Below are 21,476 nucleotides of genomic sequence, written 5' to 3'. Positions count from 1 at the left end.
CACCCCACAGGACTGTGGGCTAGGAGTGTGGTTTACGGTGCTTATGTTTTGGTGCTTTGAGTCGTTAGTGAGTCAGTTGTTCTATGCTCTCGGAATAAAGTGTTCAACCCCACTCTCGATCCCTGCTTTCTTTGTTCTGCTACAATCCATTCATTAAATGGCAACTAAGCAGCTCATTTCATTAACCTATTTTGACAATCAGGGGATTGTATGCAGAATGCTTGTACAAACTCATGGTTTGTATAGATAAATAAAAACATATTACCAGCACTCAATAGTATTTAAATTCAGGGCCCTGGGGGGATGGCAGAAGATAATTGAGAAACTCTTGTTTAAGTGATGTGGTTACTGATTTTTCTAACTTTAAGTTATTGACTTGAGTGTTTTAAGAAGGGAGTTGACAGCCTTAGGTGAGCACTTGGATCAAACTGCAGAAGATAAACAGAAAATGTTTGGACAGGATTATTGAGGAAACAGAAAAAAGAACAGGAAAAAAAACAGAAACATTTAAGAATTTCACAATGAAGGTTTCAGTGTGTGGGTACAATGGCATCAGCAATTCAATCACAATAACAAGGGGGAACTCAACATAACCATAGTAATAAACAATCAACTCATTCTTTTATGCTTGACAGTGAGGCCATTTATCCATTATTTGTATGCATTATTCCAAATCAAAGGATATTGCATGCAATGTTTGCATTCTGACTTTTTTAAGAAGTACTGGCTTGCTTAAATGAATTAATTACCAAAAATAAATAAAATGATGTACAAAAACACATGCCAACATTTGAATAAGATGTAAAACACAAAAAAGGTTTTAAACTAAATATGAAACTGAGCTCTACATACATATATTCAAATTTTTAGTTCAATTACAAAAATAAATTTCACATAAGAACTAGTCTGTAATTGTAATTATTCGAAGTGAAACGTAGAGAAGCATATTCATCAAAGACCAAATAATGTGCTGAAACTATGTAAAAAAAACAGAAAGAAAAATAGCGGTGTATTTCCTTCTTTCACAAAGTTTTCTACCTCTTCTCCAGTCAATCAATCAATCAATCAATTTATTTATAGAGCACATTTCATGCACAAAGCAGACTCAATGTGCTTTACAATGGTTCAAAACACTTTATAATAATAAAAACACCCACCAGGGCAGTGCTAAGCCACCTAGTGGCCAAGGAAGCGGACTTGAGGAAGGCTTCAAGTTCGAGTCCACCAGCTGCCAAGTTACCACTGAGGTGCTGTGAGCATGGCGCCGTCCCCACACACTGCTCACCAGGCGCCACCCACTGTTCACTTTGGTGATAGGTTAAAAGCAGAGGTCACATTTTGTTGTGTGCAGTGGTGTGCTGTGTCACAATGACAAGTAGTTTCCTTTCCAAGAAAACCCTAACTGGGAAAAAAGGGGAAGAAACCTTAGGGTGAAAGACAGAGGAGGCTCTCTGGCAGGCCATTCCACAGGCGTAGGCATAGTAATAAAAAGACGCCTCACTGTAGGTTTTTGATTTTACATTTGGGATGACTACGAGGCTAGAGGTGGAGGACATCATGGTCTGCGAGGGTTGGTAACGTAAAATCAGGTCCAACAAATAACAGGGCCCAAGACCATTCAGACGAGTAAAAGAATCTTAAAATTGATCCTGAAATGCACAGGCAGGCAATGCAGCCAATGCATATTTTAAAACCAGTGTAATGTGCTCCCGCATTCCAGTCTTCGTCAGCACATGTGCAGCTGAGTTTTGGAGTAGTTGTAAAGGTATGATGCTCTTTATGGGAAGACCAGAAAGCAGGGCATTACAGTAGTCAATGTGACTGGAAATAAAAGCATGCATCAACACCTACGTATTTGAGTCTAGCAATGTTTCTGAGGTGGTAGATACCTATTCTGTTTAGATTTGTTATGTGAGGAATAAAATCTAACTCAGAGTCAAAGGTGAGGCCCAGGCCTACACTGTGATGGTTTGAGATTGTATAATCTTGCTAAAAGTTTCTCTCTCATAGCCTCAAGACCAATAATCAAGACTTCTGTTTTGTCCTGGATGAGATGCAGGAAATTCTCCGCCATCCATGATTTTATATCTAAAATACAGTTGTTTAATTTGTCCAAAGGGCTTGTATCCTCAGGAGACACAACGATATAGAGCTGTGTATCATCAGCAAAGCTATGGAAATTAACACCATGTCTCCTGATGATGTCGCCAGTAATTGAAGCAGTACCACCACCTTTTATGTCTGTCCTAATGGAATATAAAAAAGTAATATCAGGAGGAGAGGCCTTGGTGAGAAAAACAGGTGTGTTAGTGTTCAGCCAGGTTTCTGATAAAAACAAACAGTCAATCTTGTTCTCCAGAATTAGGTCATTCACAGTAAAAGTCTTAAAAGAGAGCGCACATTAAAAAGTGCCATGTTTAAGGTCTTTGCTGATGTAGTTTTTTTGGATGATGATGTTAATGATGATGGGAAAGAAGGTTGTGGTTTAATATGGATCAGGTTTTCTACCACCAGTCCGGATCAGAGGGGGTTTGTTCAAAATTATAGGCAGGATGTAGTGATGGGGAGGAAACACGTCAAGCAGGTGTGGATGTCTGTGCTAGATAGTGATTGTGATTGAGAGGTAATGACCTGCTGATACCTGTGTGTGGGACGGGGGGGTTACGGCATGAAGTATAGTGAGAGGGCGAGCCCAGGTAAACAGTCACGCAGGTGGGGTTGTATGAATGGTGTGTTTGCCGCAAGCAGTTGGCTGCCTATGGAGTTTAGGTTGATTCTGTTAATTTTAAAAAGGATCGGACCATTTCAAATCAGATTAAAATTGTCAATGAAACTAAAGTTGCGGTCTGAAGCCAGGTGTTAAGTGGACACCTGGCTTCAGGACGCTAAAACGCTCAGATCAATGGATCAGAGGCAGAAAGACCCACTAATGAAGACATCTTCTCACAAGATTTGAAAAGACTGAAAAGTCCTTTTTTAGTATTTCTGACTGGTCATGTCATTTGAACCTACGGGTATCACCAATGGGGAGATGGAGGATGGAAGCGAGCGCAGCAGACCAGGAAGCACAGCTAAGATTACTGGGACAGTGACATGGGTTATGGGTAATGTGAATGCAATGGGTTATGACATTGACGAATAGCCTATTATTGCAGTAGTGGGCGGAAAAAGGGATTGTGGTCTTTCTGGTTAGTGGGGGCCCTGAGAGCCTGTACGAACATACCTTCCACAATGTATTGGTGTGTCGGGGAAGATAAGCTCCTAAGAGAACGCAGCACCAGCTTCCGAGCAGGGGGAGAGAGAAGGGGATATCCCTGGGATAGCCTGGGTATGCTCCAGGCAGTGGCGGCCAGTGGGGCCCAGAGCAACCTTAGCCCTGGCAGTAGGATCATGTGCCCGGCAGCTGGCAAGAGCCCCAGAGTGCCTCCGTACTGCTTCCTTCAGAAGCCTCCGGCGCGAGACGGAAGTTGTGGAGCGGGAAGACATCTTATAATCCAAGGCACTGGCTGAATTACTCTGTCGTCGTCAGTGACAGTCGTCATGTTGTCTGGCAGAGGAGGGGGAGCGGTCAAGGAGTCCATGGAAACTGGAGTGGATAGCAGTAGGGGCTGCACCGGTCTTCTTTGGAAGGGAGCTGTAGCAGCCATCAGGGCCAAGACTGAGCTTCGGTTCCGGCAATCGTCCGAATCACCATCCCCCATGCGAGATAATTTCAGAGCCGGAGGGATGGTGAGCCGGTCTTGGTTAAGGTGCTGAGGCACGTTTTGCTGTAGGCAACTACTTCAGCCCATGAACGCTGAAGGTGGGGAGTGAAGCAGCAAGATGGCCGGTGACCGGAGGGTTCCCAGGGTACGGTGTGTCACGGAAAGCTGCCGAGAGTGAGAAAATCAGTTGAGACTGCTTATGGGCAACGTCAATGTAGCCAATCAGCAGAGCGTCTTTTCTTTTAGGTTCAGAATGGCCTAGTCACTCAGAGCAGGGTTTAGTCTTTGCAGCAACTGCGCTCGTCATCTTTAGTCATGATTCTTTCTGTGTGTTCCCTTGTTTGTAACCCCTCAACCCCTATCTCCAAATACACACACAGCCCTTTAGTGCTGAATGATTAACAACATGAAACAGTGTCAGAAGTAGTGAATTTCAGAACTTTCTAGTACAGACACCCTAGATACGAGCTTCCTGAAATACAAGTATTCCATGTTACGAGTCACTGTCCCTCGCTTAATTATTTTACCCAATTTTGTTAACATTTTTTAATAGTTTATTTCTGGGACTAATTAATTGGCTTTAAGTTATTTTTAATTGGGAATAGTTGATCTAGATACGAGTGGATCAAGACACCTCTGCTGTTGTAGAACAGCTTAAACTCTAGGCAGTCCACTGTACCTTTGTTCAAAGGATTTTTTTTTACAAAGCAAGAACAACTGAGCCACTTACCTGACAGATCTAATCAGCGAACGAATTAAAGCAAAAACATCCAACGAAAAGGCTATTACGTGATAGTGACTTCACACTAGCAAAAGCATGAGCACGAGGCATATACAAAATAGACAAATGTCCATCTTTTGGTCATCAGTATAACACTGGAAAAGATGGAATCACTTTATGTTGAAGATCTATACCACGTAGATCTTTAGGATCTAAGTGGCATAGATTAGGTGTCCATCAATAGCCACTACAAAAAGGAGATGTAAATATGCAAATATTAAAGGGACCCTAACACAGTTCTAAAAAGACCACATCACCCCACTATAGAGAAGGTGGCTGTCAAATGCAACTGTATTCTCAGTTCTAGACAAAGAATACATTTTTGCAAATAACACATGACCACAAATCCTCAATGTTAACCACCTTCAGCAGTACTTTAGGTCAGTACAGATTTCTTCAAAAGCCTTTCGAACTCAACTCTGCCAGTGAGGTTTTCCAGCCATCCAACAAATAGATTTTCCTTGTGCTACTTTGGTCCATGACGTATTGTACTCATGGGAGGTAAAAACGTGTGAAAACATGATGCCAACTTGCGAAAAGTGCTCCACCATGCCAGAGAACCTGAAAATCAATTCTCTCAAGTCGCCTATGTTGGTCATATTTCTTTCAGGACAACCTCAAAGCAGACATTTCTAAAAAAAAAACAAAACAAACAAAAGCAAACAGTGAAACAGTGAAACAGATTCACAGAGATTTCTCGGGATGGTTAATTACCTCATGAAGTTCATTCCTAGCTGTAGTGCGCTTATGGCTCCACTACAATAACTCATGCACAAGGAGGACACAGAATGGGCAAAACGTCTGAATATATATACAGAAAGTTTGAATATATATACAGAAAGTTTATATGTATATATACACACAGAAAGTCTGAATATATAGTCTGTATATACTGTATATACAAAAAATGTAAACCCTTTTGAGCACAATGCCCCAATTGTGGCAGAGCTATGCCTGCTACCACCGACCAGGCGGCTGGTATCCCCATAAAATAGCCCCTACAAATGTCATGGTTATATTTGTAACCCAAGTATTACAAAAGAAAATAGTGAATGCTGTGTAACAGAAAATGTAATAAATACGTTTAACAGAATAAAAACAGATAAAATCAGTCATAAAATTGTTAACAATCTAAGCTCACTGAATCAATGAGGGATTCAGAGTAGCGTAATGTTAATTTAAGGGTGATAAAAAGCTTATAGTTTGTTGGAAATACTTCTTTGGAAATATTTTATATTATTTCTATATGTTATTATTTGATAACGCTGTCCAGTGTGCTGTGACAATCGATAACTTGCGTCTTGCAGAAAGAGCAAAAAGAGCGGGATTATTTGATAACACTGTCCAGTGTGCTGTGACGATCGATAACTTGTGTCTTACAGAAAGAGCAAAAAGAGCGGGGGTAATGCAAAGATTTGTATGTATGTATATATGATTACTTTATTTGAAGATATTTTATTTGAAAGCTGTCATATGACGCAGTGTAGTATGTTCTCTTTAAAATATTAATTTGTATTCGATTGTTCATGCTTACTTCTGCGTTGCGAGTGAAGCGTGGTCTGTAAAAAAAAAGGATAAGAAGTAACGAAGAGTGAATAAAAAAAGAGGTTCATATCCAAGCTGCTTGTGTCGCTTTGCTACATATATACAGGAGCGTTGCCGGTTTTGCAGGCGTAGCTCCGGCCCGATAAGGGTAGTGTGGTCAAATAGTCTTCATATTTTTGTATATATATTCAGGAATTTTGTATATATATTCATACTTTCTGTATATATATATTCAGGATTTTTGTATATATATTCAAACTTGGTGTATATATATTCATACTTTATGTATATATATATTCAGGATTTTTGTATATATATTCAAACTTGGTGTATATATATTCATACTTTATGTATATATATTCAGACTGTTTAATTTCCTGACTGGCATGCCATAATATACACTTAAGCCCAAAAGTATTCATCCCCCTGTCAAATACAAAGAATTTCTTAATTTTTACAGTTACACATTTGTATATCACTTCAGATTTTACTTAAATAGGACACACAAAAAAGTCTGAAGCCATAACCAATTTATTTAAGATAGAAAGTGTAAATAAACATCTTTAACAGGGTAAAAACAAAAAATCACACTGTCCAAAATTATTCTGGGCTTAAGTGTATATATACTGTGTATATATTTATATTAGGCCATCAATTACTTCTGCATGTGATAATGAAGACGAGTTGATGAGTGATTTATTGAAAAAATTATACATGGACAAGAGAAATAAAAGGCAACAAAAGAAAAAAAAATACTGTTTTTCGCAGGAATTAGAATAATGTCAAAAAATAAAAATAAAAAGGTGTTCTGAAGAACCAATCAGTCTTTTTGGAAAAAAAAAAACATTTGAATGCCTTCTTTTTATTGAAATGTACAGTATATAAAAACTTGAAGGGAAAAAAACAAGATGCACATCAATAAAAAAAATCCTCCAAATAAACCCAAAAGCAATGTTTTCCTATAGAGCTTTGTATATACAGTATATGTAAAAAACAATTAAATAGAAAACCCCAACCTAATATGATTTTCATACGCATTAAAGACAAGATTAAAACAAACTATGGACATGTTTTTACAAGTTAACATGGACAAATGCACTGAACATGGATACTGTCATTCTCCTATAAATTGTTTAATTTGGAGTTCGTTGCCCAAAGTAAAAAATGTAATATAAAAGCACAGAAGATTAGAATTAACAGCAACATTTGGTTTCTGAAACCATTGGCTCCTTTTTACTATTTTTGTTACACAACCAGGCTCTCTCGGCTCACAGCTCCATCCTGTAAAAAAAAAAAAAAAAGAAAAAATATAGTCAAGGAAACCACTGTACATCTGTTTACATGCAAGAGTACTGAATAATTGTTGCAATCCTACGGTAAATTAAAGAGCTTTTAATCCACTGCCATTTAATTTTTTTTATTTAATGATCTTAAGTTGTTTGAAAAAAATATCTAATATCAAATTTTCTTTTAAATGAAACAAAAATCTAATCAATTCAGCACTTGATTGAATCTATTCAAGCCCACTGTATTGAAGAATAAGTTCAGCAGAGAACAGCCACCTGCTGTTGGAAACGGGTACCTACAGAGTCACTCGATGCAGTGTGGAGGAGCCTGCTGCTACTGTAAGAGTTGCTGTTCCTATTTCTATTTCTATATTATTAGTTTTAGAGTGTGTGTGCATAAAGCAGTAAGTGACATGTTTATGGTTTTCTGCCTTTTATATTGGTCCATATCTGGTTATGTTGATGAAAAGCCAGAACATTCACTGTTGTTTACTTTTTGCATTGACAGTTTTTTGATGCAAATTGACTTAAATCTGCTTAATTTAGTGATTCCTTGGTTGCTTATTATTGCTGGTATTTAGATTATCTGATTGCATTGTGACCAATGCCTCCCAGTGGCCCCAAGCTATACTGTAAATACCAGCAAACTACACAGTACTTTCCACCAAAGACCCATTTTTTATTTTTTGTTCACCATATTCAGTATTAGTATTATTGTGCTGTTATACCATATGGCCACAGAACTAAATAAATAATTATTAAAACAGTAATTTGGCACTCTTATTACGTATTTGATACTGAATCCATATGCCATTTGCACTGCTATATTTTTATATTTCTTTATTAGAGTAAAAATTATATCTATAATTTCATCCTTTCTCATGGGGGAAAACGACTAACAAATCCTGATTACTGAATCTTGACTCTATTGAAGAAGATTTAGATTAATATTGAATCAATATCAAATCAAATTGTGCCATTAAGAATCCAATCGAATTGTGAGATTGTAGGCTCGATGTTTGAAAAAACATAAATAATATACCAAACAAACAAAACAAAATCAAGAACCCAGAGCCACTTGCTGAAGTTCTGCCAGCACATGTTACAATTATATAATTAGAAGTAGTAAGCAATATATTTACTTGTTAATATATATTTACTTTTTTCTTACCTTAGAAAGATTAGATTTCCCTTTTGCTTTATCTTCAATGTATGATAGTGGAGCAAGAGAAGGAAGGTTTTCTTGACGACATGGGTGTCCAGCAGGTGGGTTTGCAGGGAGGGGTGGTGGACCACAATTTGGGTAGGTTTTCTCCTGGCTCCATGCCTGTTCCTGCTTGATGATTTTATTCTTTTCCATTGCCTTTCTTAAGAACATGTCATCATATTCCTCTTGTCTAGATTTGGTGGCACCACCATAGTGCCGATCCCTCTCCATGTCCATGAGATCATCACGGCTGCGACTTTGTCTCCCTCGAGGTCCATAGTAGGGTCTCTCTTCTCCTTTTCTATGTCGGTCAGTGTCAAAGTCAGGACGTCTGTAGTCACTGCTGCAGTTGCTTCTGGCACTGTTAGTCCACTCATCTGAACTGAAGATAAGGCAACACGAACATGGACAATTACAGTTAGTACTGAGGAAAGGTTTTACATTTAAGTGTCAAAAAACAAATATAATCATCATATAAAATAACAATAATTAAGAAAACATTTTATAATATTGTTATAAAAATGGGTGAAATAACCAAGCGAGGGACAGAGAGTGAGACAGAGTGTCTGGCCACTAAGCATAAGAGAAGGACTGGGAGAGAGAGAGAGAGGGAGAGGGAGAGGGAGAGGGAGAGAGAGAGGGAGATGGGGAGGGAGAGGGTGAAGGAGAAGGAGAGGGAGATGGAGAGCGAGAGAGAGAGAGAAAGGGAGAGTGAGACATTTTTGTAAACTGTGTTTGTCTGTGTTGTTACTTTATTCATTGAAGCCACCCAATTTGCCAAGAACCCCAGAAAATCCTTTAGATATTTGTTATTGAATACTATTGATTATAGTATATTTGTAATACTTCAAGCAATACATTATTGCTATATTAGTAGGATAACATAATAATTACAGATAACTTTGATGAGACTGATTTGTGTTATTGATTTGAGACTGGTTGATAACACCGAGTGCTCCTAAGCAGCACTCGACCCATTGCACCTACATTGCAGATAGACAGACAGACAGAGAGAGAGAGAGAGAGAGAGAGGGGGAGAGAAAGAGAAAGAGAGAGAGAGAGAGAGAGAGAAAGGGTGTCGAGTGGAGCTCAGTTGAGCACTTGTAACTCGATGTTTACTCATATCAAGAGGAAAATCTTGCAATAGTTGCTTACGTATTTCGTAACTCATATTTTTTGGGGTAGCTTGTATTTCAAAGCCCCACTGTATATATTTTCTTCAAATTAGGTACAAATAAATATTATCGGTACTTAGTCAACACAATTTTACAAGTAACTCAGTTGCTACTTGGGCTGTTATCTCCCAGTCGACTGGTCGATTTATGGATCGATGCGTTCTGGCACAACTTAAATTCAGAGTCAGTTTTTGGGACTTGGGAAATGAAAATTGTAACTAGAGGAAAGTGCTAAGTGCTAATGGTGGTGTTGTCAGAACACCTGTTACACGGGTAACTGTCCGTCTTCAGAACACAGACAGACAGATTGACGAACAGTGGCAGCATTTCTCAAAAATTGATAACGGGAAATAAGTCAAATGCAAAGGTTACCAGCAAAAGTTTGCATATTACAGCTTGACTACAAACACGGCATATCACCAAAAACTGTAGGATAATTCTCCTGCGTCAGGCTGCTCCGTCCGTTTTGACTATGTGAACATGATGATGGTGTCTGAATTATCATGACAAAAACAATTATTATGACTAACTTATTATTTAAATATTCCTCAACAGTTCTTGTGCTGATACCACTAGTTGTCAAATTTATGCATTTATGGAAATCATTGACTATGATATTGCGCAGATGCACGTGGCGTGAAACACTGTCAAACCTGAGTGTGAAATTAATTTCAGTGCAAAATAATTAGGTCAAAACTTATTTAATATCAAGAAATAGAGTACTGATATTTTGGTTTATTAATAATTAATTTAGATGGACAAGGCTACCAAGCACTGCATCACTGCTGCCAGAAGATACTCATCTTTGTATTACTCTCAAACATCCATCCATCCATCCATTTTCATCCAGTTATCCGTTACCGGGTCGCGGGGGCAGCAGTCGCCACCCAAATCACATTGCACCGCACCAACCCCCCTAAACCTTCCTGCGGGTGGTGAGTCCACTGGATACTCTCAAACAGAAATAAAAAACATCTTTCTTTGGTTTTTCTGCGTCAGTCTGGGAGAAACCTTTAAGATTGAGTATAACTAGACTGTATCATGCTTTCAATGGTGTTTGACTTTCACTTTATACAAGCTCTTCTTGGTAAAAGCGTTTTGCTGTTAGTTAAGGTTTTATCTCTGCTACACAGCTGTTTCCTTTAGTCAAATTGTCTCCTAAGACAAATACCCTGGTTGGATGGAAACATTTCATACAGTAATATTAAGATATAGAGTACATGCATATATAATGAACAGTGGAACCTCGAGGTACGAGCGTCCAGACATACGAGTATTCCGATACATGAGCAAGCCTTTGAGCAAATTTTTGCTTTGCTTTGAGATACGAGTAAAGATTTGAGATATGAGCACGCTTACAGACGTCGAAGCTAGGTGGCCGAGCACTCGTCGCCTCACTAGTTCACTTCACGTTTGTCGACTTCTGTGCGCGTTTCCCGCAAGTTTTCTGTATTGTGTTTGCGTTATCTACGTGATTTTCTCTCTATTTTGTGCATTATTCTTCATAATGCATAGTACTATTTGTATCTATGGTCGTTTTGATATTTGTATCTTACATTGTAAATACTGTGTCTATTGTCTGCTGTAACTTTTACAATTGCATGTCGATCCTGCTGCTGTAACAACTGAATTTCCCTGGTGTGGGATGAATAAAGTCTTATCTTATCTTATTGTCTTATCTTATTATCTAATTTCTAATTTCCCTTTACTTTCTTTTAAGACTTGTTTGCTGTCAAATCCCCTCCTGGAATCGCAACCTTAAGGTCGTGGAGGGGTTTGAGTATCCGAATGAATCTAGGAGCTATGTTGTCGGGGGCTTAATGCCCCTGGTAGGGTCTCCCAAGGCAAACAGGTCCTAGATGACGGATCAGACTAAGAGCGATTCAAACTCCCCTTGATGATGGTAACAATAATAACTAAGAAGCTTACATCGCCCGGAATGGTGTTACCGTGGCCCCACCCTGGAGCCAGGCCCAGGGCTTGCAGGCGAGCGCCTGGTCGCCGGGTCTCTGCCCACGGGACCCGAAAAAGCAACATGAGCCCACTTTCCAGTAGGCTAGATATAGTCGGGCTCACCTCCATGCACAGCCTGGGCTCCGGAACCCAACTCCTTGAGAGAGACTGGACTCTCTTCTACTCTGGAGTTACTCGCGGTGAGAGGCGGCTTGCTGGTGTAGGCTTGCTTATAGCTCCCTAGCTCGCCTGTGTGTTGGAGTTTTCCCAACACTGCCCTGTGCCTTCGGGTCAGGGATAGGTGTCTCACTGTTGTTTCGGCCTAATTATTCGGCCTAATAGCAGTGTAGAATACCCGGCCTTCTTGCAGACACTGGGAGGGGTACTGAAAAGTGCTCCTGCTGGAGATTCCATCGTCCTGTTGGGGGACTTCAACACTCACATGGCCAGCGACAGTGACACCTGGAGGGGCATGATCTGGAGGAACGGCCTCCCCGATCTGAATCCGAGTGGTGTTTTGTAATTGGACGTCTGTGCTAGTAACGGTTTGGTAAGGTAAGGTCTCCGGTGCCTGTTGTGGTGGCAATCGCCACAAAAAGCCAGTGGTGGACACCGGAGGTAAGAGATTCTGTCAAGCTGAAAAAGGAGTCCTACCGAGCCTGGTTGGTTCGGGGGACTCCTGAGGCAGCCGACGGGTACAGGCAGGCCAAGCGGACTGCAGCTCGGGTAGTCGCAGAAACATAAACTCAGGTCTGGGAAAAGTTCAGGGATGCCATGGAGGAGGACTACCGGTCGGCCTCGAAAGAATTCTGGCAAACCATCCGGCGCCTCAGGAGTGGGAAGCAGTTTCCCACCACTGCTGTTTACAGCATTGGTGGGTTCATTGGAGTTTGCCCAACTGGTCCACATGTGTTTTGTGGACTTCCATAATAGCCCTCAGTTTTTAAAACACCACCACCAAAATACACCCATGTTAAACCTTCTGAAAAAAAATGAGATCGCAAATCACTCAGAACGAAGGACAATATAGGTTTATGTGCATGGTGCAATGTCAAAATCATTTTTATGATTGTTGGGGGTTTTTGTTTGTCATTTTTAATTGATTGGAGACAACCCATTAATAATGTGTCAAACACCCCTCAAAGGTGTTTGAGAATAGCTATGTAATCTGTATTCAAGAGAATGGTTCCAGAAAAACTGGAAAAGTGAAGGTCTGCACTGCAGAGGAAAGACGCAAAGGTCAGCAGAGGAAAGTAAAGTGATCTCTGAAATTATGAAATTGAGAAATGAGTATGGTACACATGTTTCTTAAAGTACCATTAGTGATATGCTGCACTGGTGAGAGAATCAAAAGAATAATTACTATCATCCTTTCCTTTCATAAAGGAAAGGTGCAAAGTTGCCATATATTAAGTTTACCCTCTTCTTCCTCTGGCCTTGTCTGGGTGATATGGAGCATCGTCTCTTTTATAGCCACGACCAATGTTGTCCAGGTCATCCATAGAATGGGCACGAAGGCGATCACCTTTGTAGCCTCTGCTGTGATATGGGTAGTCATCGTGGCGACGGCACTGTTGCGAAACACTGCTGATTGTACTCATAGTTTCAGCTTGGTCAAAACCTCTAGCCAAATGTAATGGCTGGGTTCGACTCCCATGGCCTCTGGGTTCTGGATGGTCTTTCAGTGAGCTGACCTCACTCATATTTTCCCCTAACAACACAAGGAGATATGGTAAGTGGCCTTTTTAGTAATGCAGAGTAATGATTGTGTTACTTTCCTAAATTGAATTTTTTTTAAATTGAAATGATACGTTTAGTGGTCACTCACAGCCATTAAAAAAAGCAGGCTTGATTGGGTCCAAATTTGCCAGCTCTTGTTCCCTGTAGTAAATGGCTCGTGTGGCATTGCCATCAGGGTCCACATGGATACGATAGCCACTACGAGCTAGAACAAAGGCATATATTTTACCGTTAAGAAATAAATGATTGTACTGTTAAAAATGCTGATTCAGGGAAAAAGCCATAGTTAACTTTGACATTGTCCACAGGTACTTGTTTGGTGAGGCATGCCGAGCATTTAAGGAGAAATAATTACCTTGGACTATACAAACTGTTAGTTGGTAGATAAGCCCAACATGAACCGTGTTTTATTCATCCATCCACCAATTATACTTATTTTTTGTTAATAATAAGAATTTTGGGATAAAGAAAACCTATTTTTACCTGCATTTGCTGTGTTTGGTTCTATCCATAACATAATCAATGTACTTGCGGTATTGTTGTGACGTACATATATTGTGTTTTGGTCTATAATTACCTCCGGGTGCACGAACGAGACAGAGCATTTATACTTGTAATCGTAAGCATCGGTCCTCAACTTTTTGGAATGGATAGGGATCTAGTATTTTACAACAACTGACACGATTTGGCAACGTGAAATGTTTTTGTCTACGTATGTTTACAGCGGCTCCTATTTGAGTTAGTCGTCAGTTGTTCCTGTAGCTTCGATCATTATACGGTTAAGTTTTATCTATGTTTATAGCGGATCCTTTTTTAGTCATTAATTGTACATGTGGCTCCGCTAATTCTACGGTTAAGTTTTATCTAACGTTTAAACATTTGACCCATGACTTAAAACGACATTGAGGGAGAGTATGAGCGTAGAGCAGGGGTGTGTCGTTATCGCTTCTCGGCCTTTTGGCTAAGATCAAGTGTAGTATCTGTTCTTATCAGTTTAATATCTGATACGTCCCCTACCCGGGGACCATATATTAAATTGATTTTTGGATCTGGGAGATGGAATAGGGGCTTGCTCCGTCCACTCCGCGTATCGACCTGGTATTGCAGTACCTCCAGGAACGGTGCACCCCCTAAAATTGTGAAATATAAGTATCCAACTGAGTTGTTTCAGCAATAGTGACGTTGTTAACCTATAACAGGTCAGAAAAAATTTCACTATCCGCTCGTTCTAATGAATATAAGTGTTTTGTCTGTGTAGTTGATGTAGAACACGAGACTGTACTCTGCTTATTAAAAGTGTGGCTCTTTTAATCCTCCATAATAATAATCCTCCTTTTTTCCATTTTAAACATACTACGTTCTCTGTATATATATGTGTGTGTGTGTGTGTTTATTTTATGTTTTGTTATAAATTATAACATTGGTGTGGTAGTGCTTGAATGTGCTTTGTTTGAATGCGTTTCCAGGTGGTAGCACCATCAGTAAGAAGGGTTTCCGAGTGTATGGGTTGGCAGTGTAACCCGTGTACAACTCATACTTACCTGGCAGGGGAGATACCATGATCAAGAAGGTGGTTCACCCAGGGCGAGGCTTAGCCATTGCACTCCGGCTGTGCTGACCCCTGCGAATTCCCCAAATGTGGGAATCTCGACTGCATAATTTCTGGTAGTGGGGGACTGCGTCCGCGCTCTCCCCTGATATACTTGTGGAACATAAATAATACAGAAACTTAACAGTAGTGATGTTCGATACCACCAATTTCCTTTCCGATCCGATACCGAGTAAAATTCGGGCTGGTATCGCAGATACCGATATCGATATTTTATCATTTGTCTTTTAAATAAAACATGTGTATTTCAAATCATAGCTTCTTTAAGAATCCGAGGCTGAGGTTTTTATTTATTTATTTATTTTAAACTCTGGAGTGTACTGAGGTAGCTGCCTCATTTACTATACAGTCAACACAACAATAGAAAACCTTGAGAACACAATCATATAAAATATGTCAAAACAATGTTTCAAACTCTGAAAACATGTTATTTGTAAAACAAAAATAAATAAAAAAATAAAATAAATAATCTGAGGAGCCATTTGGGACCCGAAAGAGTCGGATTTTTTCAGTGAACCGAGCCAAAAGAACCGGTTCTCCAAAAAAGAGCCGAAATTCCCATCAATAGTGACTGAGTGAGAGCACGGAGTAGAGCCCCTGTGCTTAAGCATGACGCACACACCCAGGCGGAAGAAGAAGTAGTCCCACCAACCGAGCGTCACTTAGACAACATCTCAATAATTTGGATACTTTTCACCATGTTTCTGTTTAGGATACACCTCATCTCAGAATGCGTAAGTATCAAAAGTATCGATATTTTGATTTCAGAATCGATTTCAGAGCATAAAGATCCAGAATCGGAAGTATCGATATTTCAGGATCGATCCGCACATCACTACTTAACAGCAGTCCATGTGATCATGCGCTGTGGTGCAGTTACAATAGTGAACCAGCAGAGGGGCCCAATGCTGCATTTGACTTTGTCACTGGACGAAGTATTAACATTAAACTTGCACAGTTTGTGTACTGTTGCGGTATTGTTGTGACGTACATATATTGTGTTTTGGTCTATAATTACCTCCGGGTGCACGAACGAGACAGAGCATTTATACTTGTAATCGTAAGCATCGGTCCTCAACTTTTTGGAATGGATAGGGATCTAGTATTTTACAACAACTGACACGATTTGGCAACGTGAAATGTTTTTGTCTACGTATGTTTACAGCGGCTCCTATTTGAGTTAGTCGTCAGTTGTTCCTGTAGCTTCGATCATTATACGGTTAAGTTTTATCTATGTTTATAGCGGATCCTTTTTTAGTCATTAATTGTACATGTGGCTCCGCTAATTCTACGGTTAAGTTTTATCTAACGTTTAAACATTTGACCCATGACTTAAAACGACATTGAGGGAGAGTATGAGCGTAGAGCAGGGGTGTGTCGTTATCGCTTCTCGGCCTTTTGGCTAAGATCAAGTGTAGTATCTGTTCTTATCAGTTTAATATCTGATACGTCCCCTACCCGGGGACCATATATTAAATTGATTTTTGGATCTGGGAGATGGAATAGGGGCTTGCTCCGTCCACTCCGCGTATCGACCTGGTATTGCAGTACCTCCAGGAACGGTGCACCCCCTAAAATTGTGAAATATAAGTATCCAACTGAGTTGTTTCAGCAATAGTGACGTTGTTAACCTATAACAGGTCAGAAAAAATTTCACTATCCGCTCGTTCTAATGAATATAAGTGTTTTGTCTGTGTAGTTGATGTAGAACACGAGACTGTACTCTGCTTATTAAAAGTGTGGCTCTTTTAATCCTCCATAATAATAATCCTCCTTTTTTCCATTTTAAACATACTACGTTCTCTGTATATATATGTGTGTGTGTGTGTGTTTATTTTATGTTTTGTTATAAATTATAACATTGGTGTGGTAGTGCTTGAATGTGCTTTGTTTGAATGCGTTTCCAGGTGGTAGCACCATCAGTAAGAAGGGTTTCCGAGTGTATGGGTTGGCAGTGTAACCCGTGTACAACTCATACTTACCTGGCAGGGGAGATACCATGATCAAGAAGGTGGTTCACCCAGGGCGAGGCTTAGCCATTGCACTCCGGCTGTGCTGACCCCTGCGAATTCCCCAAATGTGGGAATCTCGACTGCATAATTTCTGGTAGTGGGGGACTGCGTCCGCGCTCTCCCCTGATATACTTGTGGAACATAAATAATACAGAAACTTAACAGTAGTGATGTTCGATACCACCAATTTCCTTTCCGATCCGATACCGAGTAAAATTCGGGCTGGTATCGCAGATACCGATATCGATATTTTATCATTTGTCTTTTAAATAAAAAATGTGTATTTCAAATCATAGCTTCTTTAAGAATCCGAGGCTGAGGTTTTTATTTATTTATTTATTTTAAACTCTGGAGTGTACTGAGGTAGCTGCCTCATTTACTATACAGTCAACACAACAATAGAAAACCTTGAGAACACAATCATATAAAATATGTCAAAACAATGTTTCAAACTCTGAAAACATGTTATTTGTAAAACAAAAATAAATAAAAAAATAAAATAAATAATCTGAGGAGCCATTTGGGACCCGAAAGAGTCGGATTTTTTCAGTGAACCGAGCCAAAAGAACCGGTTCTCCAAAAAAGAGCCGAAATTCCCATCAATAGTGACTGAGTGGGAGCACGGAGTAGAGCCCCTGTTACGCATGACGCACACACCCAGGCGGAAGAAGAAGTAGTCCCACCAACCGAGCGTCACTTAGACAACATCTCAATAATTTGGATACTTTTCACCATGTTTCTGTTTAGGATACACCTCATCTCAGAATGCGTAAGTATCAAAAGTATCAATATTTTGATTTCAGAATCGATTTTAGAGCATAAAGATCCAGAATCGGAAGTATCGATATTTCAGAATCGATCCGCACATCACTAGTATATACAATCACATAATTTGTGTGGGATTGTTGTGGGATACAAAAGATACAAGTGTTTCAAGATGTACAATTAAACTGTCTGGGTTTAAATCGCACTACTTCTGGTACACTTAATTCATAACGCTAACGTGCCCAACTGCCAGCTTTACTTTAGTGTCTGTCTACTCTTGTTGCGACGTAGGGTAAAGTTCCAAACTTCTCAGGTCCTCGTGGGGGTGGGGAATGTCTATATGGTTCTGCCATCTGACTGATGACATGCCAGGTCGCCTGATGAAATTAGAAGGAATCCGGTCTCTGCTTTTAATTCACTGCCTGGGCTGCAGTCCTAACGTTACTTATGTAACACAATTAATTGGTTTCAATTACAGCAGAAAGAAGACTATTGCACGAATCACTGTGGCCAGTGATGGATAGAAATGCATGTTGTTTTTTCTTCTTGCTGGTCGAGCTCTCAAGAAATTCCAAACAGACACAATCCCAAACAGAAAGAAAGATAATAGGGGTGAAACCCCCCCCCCCAAATTAAAGGGTTTCAGATTCAACACTTCCCTAAGTCGTCCAATCGGGATGTGGACGACGTAGGGCGTGTTTTGTGGTAGTCCCTCTGGAATCTATTTACAATATGACTTTATCAATGTCTGTGTTACTGTTTACCACTCTAAGGTGTTTGCGTAGTTTTTAGACATTTTTCATTGCCAGAGTCACAACGGGAAAATTGTCAAACAAAAGCTGAAGCTTCCAAGTCAGGCAGGAATAGATCGCAACTCCCGTCCTGGGAGCCAGCGTCACCTATAGTTCTAACAAAGAGCTACGCAGAATTAAATTAATGATGGATGATCAGCACACTGAAATTGTTTCAAAATTCAAGTCTATAATTTTTTAGAGCTTGTAAAAAAAGGAGGTGGCAATTGCAACACCCAGCAGAGTAATGAACATGGAGACCGACTAACAAAAATCCATTCGTTTCGAAATCCTTCTGAGAGTACGCATAATGATAGAAATCTCATCCACTGAGCCCAATAACTGTCTAATCTCACCATGTCTCAAGCCAAGCATAAAGCACAATTCAACTGAATCATGACACTGAGCCACCTTATCGTACATATAATTGCCCTTTTTTTTTCTCAGTGTGGCAGCAATACGCTTCAGTTATTGTTCTCCTCAGAAAAAAAAGAAAAAAAAAATTGACCTGCATTAATGTGAAGGGTGACACTGAGATCTCAACTGCAGTAAACAAGGTCTGGCTCAAAAACAGTGGTTTTAATGAGCAGGATGTCACGCAGGTGAGTCACTAGGTTTTGTCCTCACGCAGGCTACAAGTCCACTGCCATCTTCTGGTGAAATATAAAATTGCTGTTTCGTACGAGTATTCTTTTATGTGGACAACCATGCTCTTGGCCACATGTTATTGATTTTATGATAGTCGCTTCAGGCCAGTGGAAATTTAGACACACGCCTGGTTTAAGATGTTATTGACTCTGTGGTTTGCAGAATCTTCTTTTTTTGTGTTATTATTTTTAATACTCCGTTTGTTATCCATGACACCTTGATCTGCTTAAGTACCGTATTTTCCGCACTATAAGGCGCACTTAAAACCTTGTAATTTTCTCAAAAATCTACAGTGCGCCTTATGTATTACTTTTGGTTGCGCTTACTGAGCTGAACCGAACCGAATTTATAAAGCCAAACAACACAGCGCGGCACACAACTGGAGCACACCGGGAGCCGACAATAATGTTTAACTCTGTTATCACAATTAGAAGATACTCGACAACAATTATTTCAGTATGGTTGTGTAACTCAAATCCGCGCAATGTTGCGTCGTCCCTCCAAACATTACGTAACTGGTAAACTGTTCAAACAAAATTGAAAATGTTTGCCTTTAGCTATAACTGGTGGGCCTGAGATAATTGGTACTACAAAAAAAAAATGCAACTATAAACTGATGGGCACATTTCACACATAAAATCATTACTCATGTATTCTCAATTTAGCATTTAGCCATTTAAGATGTTTTAGAATCACAGAATACGTAAATATGTGTCAACAGGTGTCTGCCCGTTCGTGTTCTCTGCAAAAAGACGGCGGGACGGTACAGTGTACCGCGGCTCGACTGTGTGCAGCATATGTTCAAAGCCGTCGTTTTCAAGGGGCGCAAATCTTTTAAAAATAAAACACGCTATGGAATGAGTGATTGTCTTAGCCCCGCTCAGAGTTCGGTGGGAGTTTAGTGCACTGAAACAAAGTTTGTTGGTTAGCTGGAAGGATTACTGTTCTTAGCTTTTCACCGTTTTTAATCTTAATATCGTTGATGGCGTGACATATGAGCTCTCACATTTATTGTATTTCCAAAATACTTCACCTTTGTTAGGCAAATCTTTCGTATAGCATTTTCCTTATCAAGGTCTGGTTTCCCATCTATGGAGTAAAATCTAAAATGCTCCCAAACACTTGCTTTTAAGGAGAGGAATGGGGCGGGCTGAATTGAAATTTTAGGTCAGAGCTGACCGCACTTTCGACAAGATGCATCAGAACTGCTTAGTGTCGATGTAGCGCCTCTATTGGAACCGCGAGTTTAATTCAATTTAGAACGAAGCCAATACAAAATAGGGATAAAAAAAAAGCTTAAATCTCGATTCAAATGCAAATCTTTTTTTTTTTTGGCACACCCTTAAAATTTATCCTTTTCATTTTTATTTGAGACAGTTTATATATGCATTCCACAAGGTCATTTAGTTGTTCAGATGCTTATGATTAAACAAAGGAAAGGCAGACTTTTTTTAAAGTGGGGGCCTGCTCTTTAAAAATGGATAAAATAGATGGGCGTTTATTTGTGTCTTATTATTGATACTACTTTTTTTTTATTATCTTCATTACCCATTTTTATTTTTATTTTTTATCTATTCATTTTGTGCTCAAATATTGAATTATATACCTTCTGGCCCAGGGTAAAAATCAATGATTTGAAGTGAGGATGGTGCTATAATTAGGGGTGGGCAAACTCTTCCACAAAGGGCTGCTGTGGCTGCAGGTTTTTCCAACCTGTCCTGACCACACTGCTGGACCAATCAGCTGTCTGAAGAGTCTGATCAGTTGACTGAATGAACCAAATCAGGTGTTCTGCTGCTTGGTTGGAAAAAAAAAATCATCCCTTTTGTCCATGTTAAAACAATATCTAACTCTGCTGGCAGGTATATAATTGTCATTGGTTATATCCACGGTGTAAAGATGGCTCCAAACTGGGACGACAACACCTTTTTCAGACAGGTTTTTGCTACGAGACCCTTCAACTTAACTCTAGGAAATAGATTGTTGGATAATCCTTCTCTGGACAAGCTGCTAAATTCTATTTCTGACTGTAAATATGAACCCATTATCGTATCAGACCATGCTGCCATCTGTGTAAATGTTTATTTTAAGGGGTATTCTAATACAAGACCACTGTGGCGTTTAGAAACACATTTATTACCACAGTGGAACCTCGATACGAGCGTCCCAACATACAACTATTCCGAGATACAAGCAAGCATTCGAGCAAATGTTTTGCTTTGATATACAAATAAAGATTTGAGATACGAGCACTCAGAGC

At 39.7% G+C, this 21,476-nt stretch overlaps 1 protein-coding gene and 4 non-coding genes across 5 annotated transcripts in view; 4 read left to right on the top strand and 1 right to left on the bottom strand.

Moving 5' to 3' along the window:
- Positions 1–6,709: 6,709 nt before the first annotated feature.
- lsr (lipolysis stimulated lipoprotein receptor) overlaps positions 6,710–21,476 on the bottom strand; it is a 28,216-nt gene continuing 13,449 nt past the window's right edge. Inside the window, exons 5-8 of the mRNA XM_025061549.1 lie at positions 13,480–13,645; positions 13,071–13,362; positions 8,488–8,905; positions 6,710–7,311 (exon numbers count right to left, since the gene is read on the bottom strand). Of these exons, the coding sequence (XP_024917317.1) occupies positions 7,276–7,311; positions 8,488–8,905; positions 13,071–13,362; positions 13,480–13,645 (912 nt within the window). The 3' untranslated portion in view covers positions 6,710–7,275. The remainder of the gene's footprint in view (positions 7,312–8,487; positions 8,906–13,070; positions 13,363–13,479; positions 13,646–21,476) is intronic.
- LOC112488004 (U2 spliceosomal RNA) lies at positions 14,333–14,523 on the top strand. The gene has a single exon (XR_003051663.1). It is a non-coding gene; the product is annotated as a U2 spliceosomal RNA (small nuclear RNA).
- LOC112488002 (U1 spliceosomal RNA) lies at positions 14,925–15,088 on the top strand. Its single transcript, XR_003051661.1, has one exon. It is a non-coding gene; the product is annotated as a U1 spliceosomal RNA (small nuclear RNA).
- LOC112488003 (U2 spliceosomal RNA) lies at positions 16,383–16,573 on the top strand. Its single transcript, XR_003051662.1, has one exon. It is a non-coding gene; the product is annotated as a U2 spliceosomal RNA (small nuclear RNA).
- On the top strand, positions 16,975–17,138 carry LOC112487995 (U1 spliceosomal RNA). Its single transcript, XR_003051654.1, has one exon. It is a non-coding gene; the product is annotated as a U1 spliceosomal RNA (small nuclear RNA).

This window comes from Cynoglossus semilaevis, chromosome 13, assembly GCF_000523025.1.
Source record: "Cynoglossus semilaevis isolate Cse_v1.0 chromosome 13, Cse_v1.0, whole genome shotgun sequence".
NCBI classification, from domain to species: Eukaryota; Metazoa; Chordata; class Actinopteri; order Pleuronectiformes; family Cynoglossidae; genus Cynoglossus; species Cynoglossus semilaevis.
This window is presented reverse-complemented; position numbering and strand designations above follow the sequence as displayed.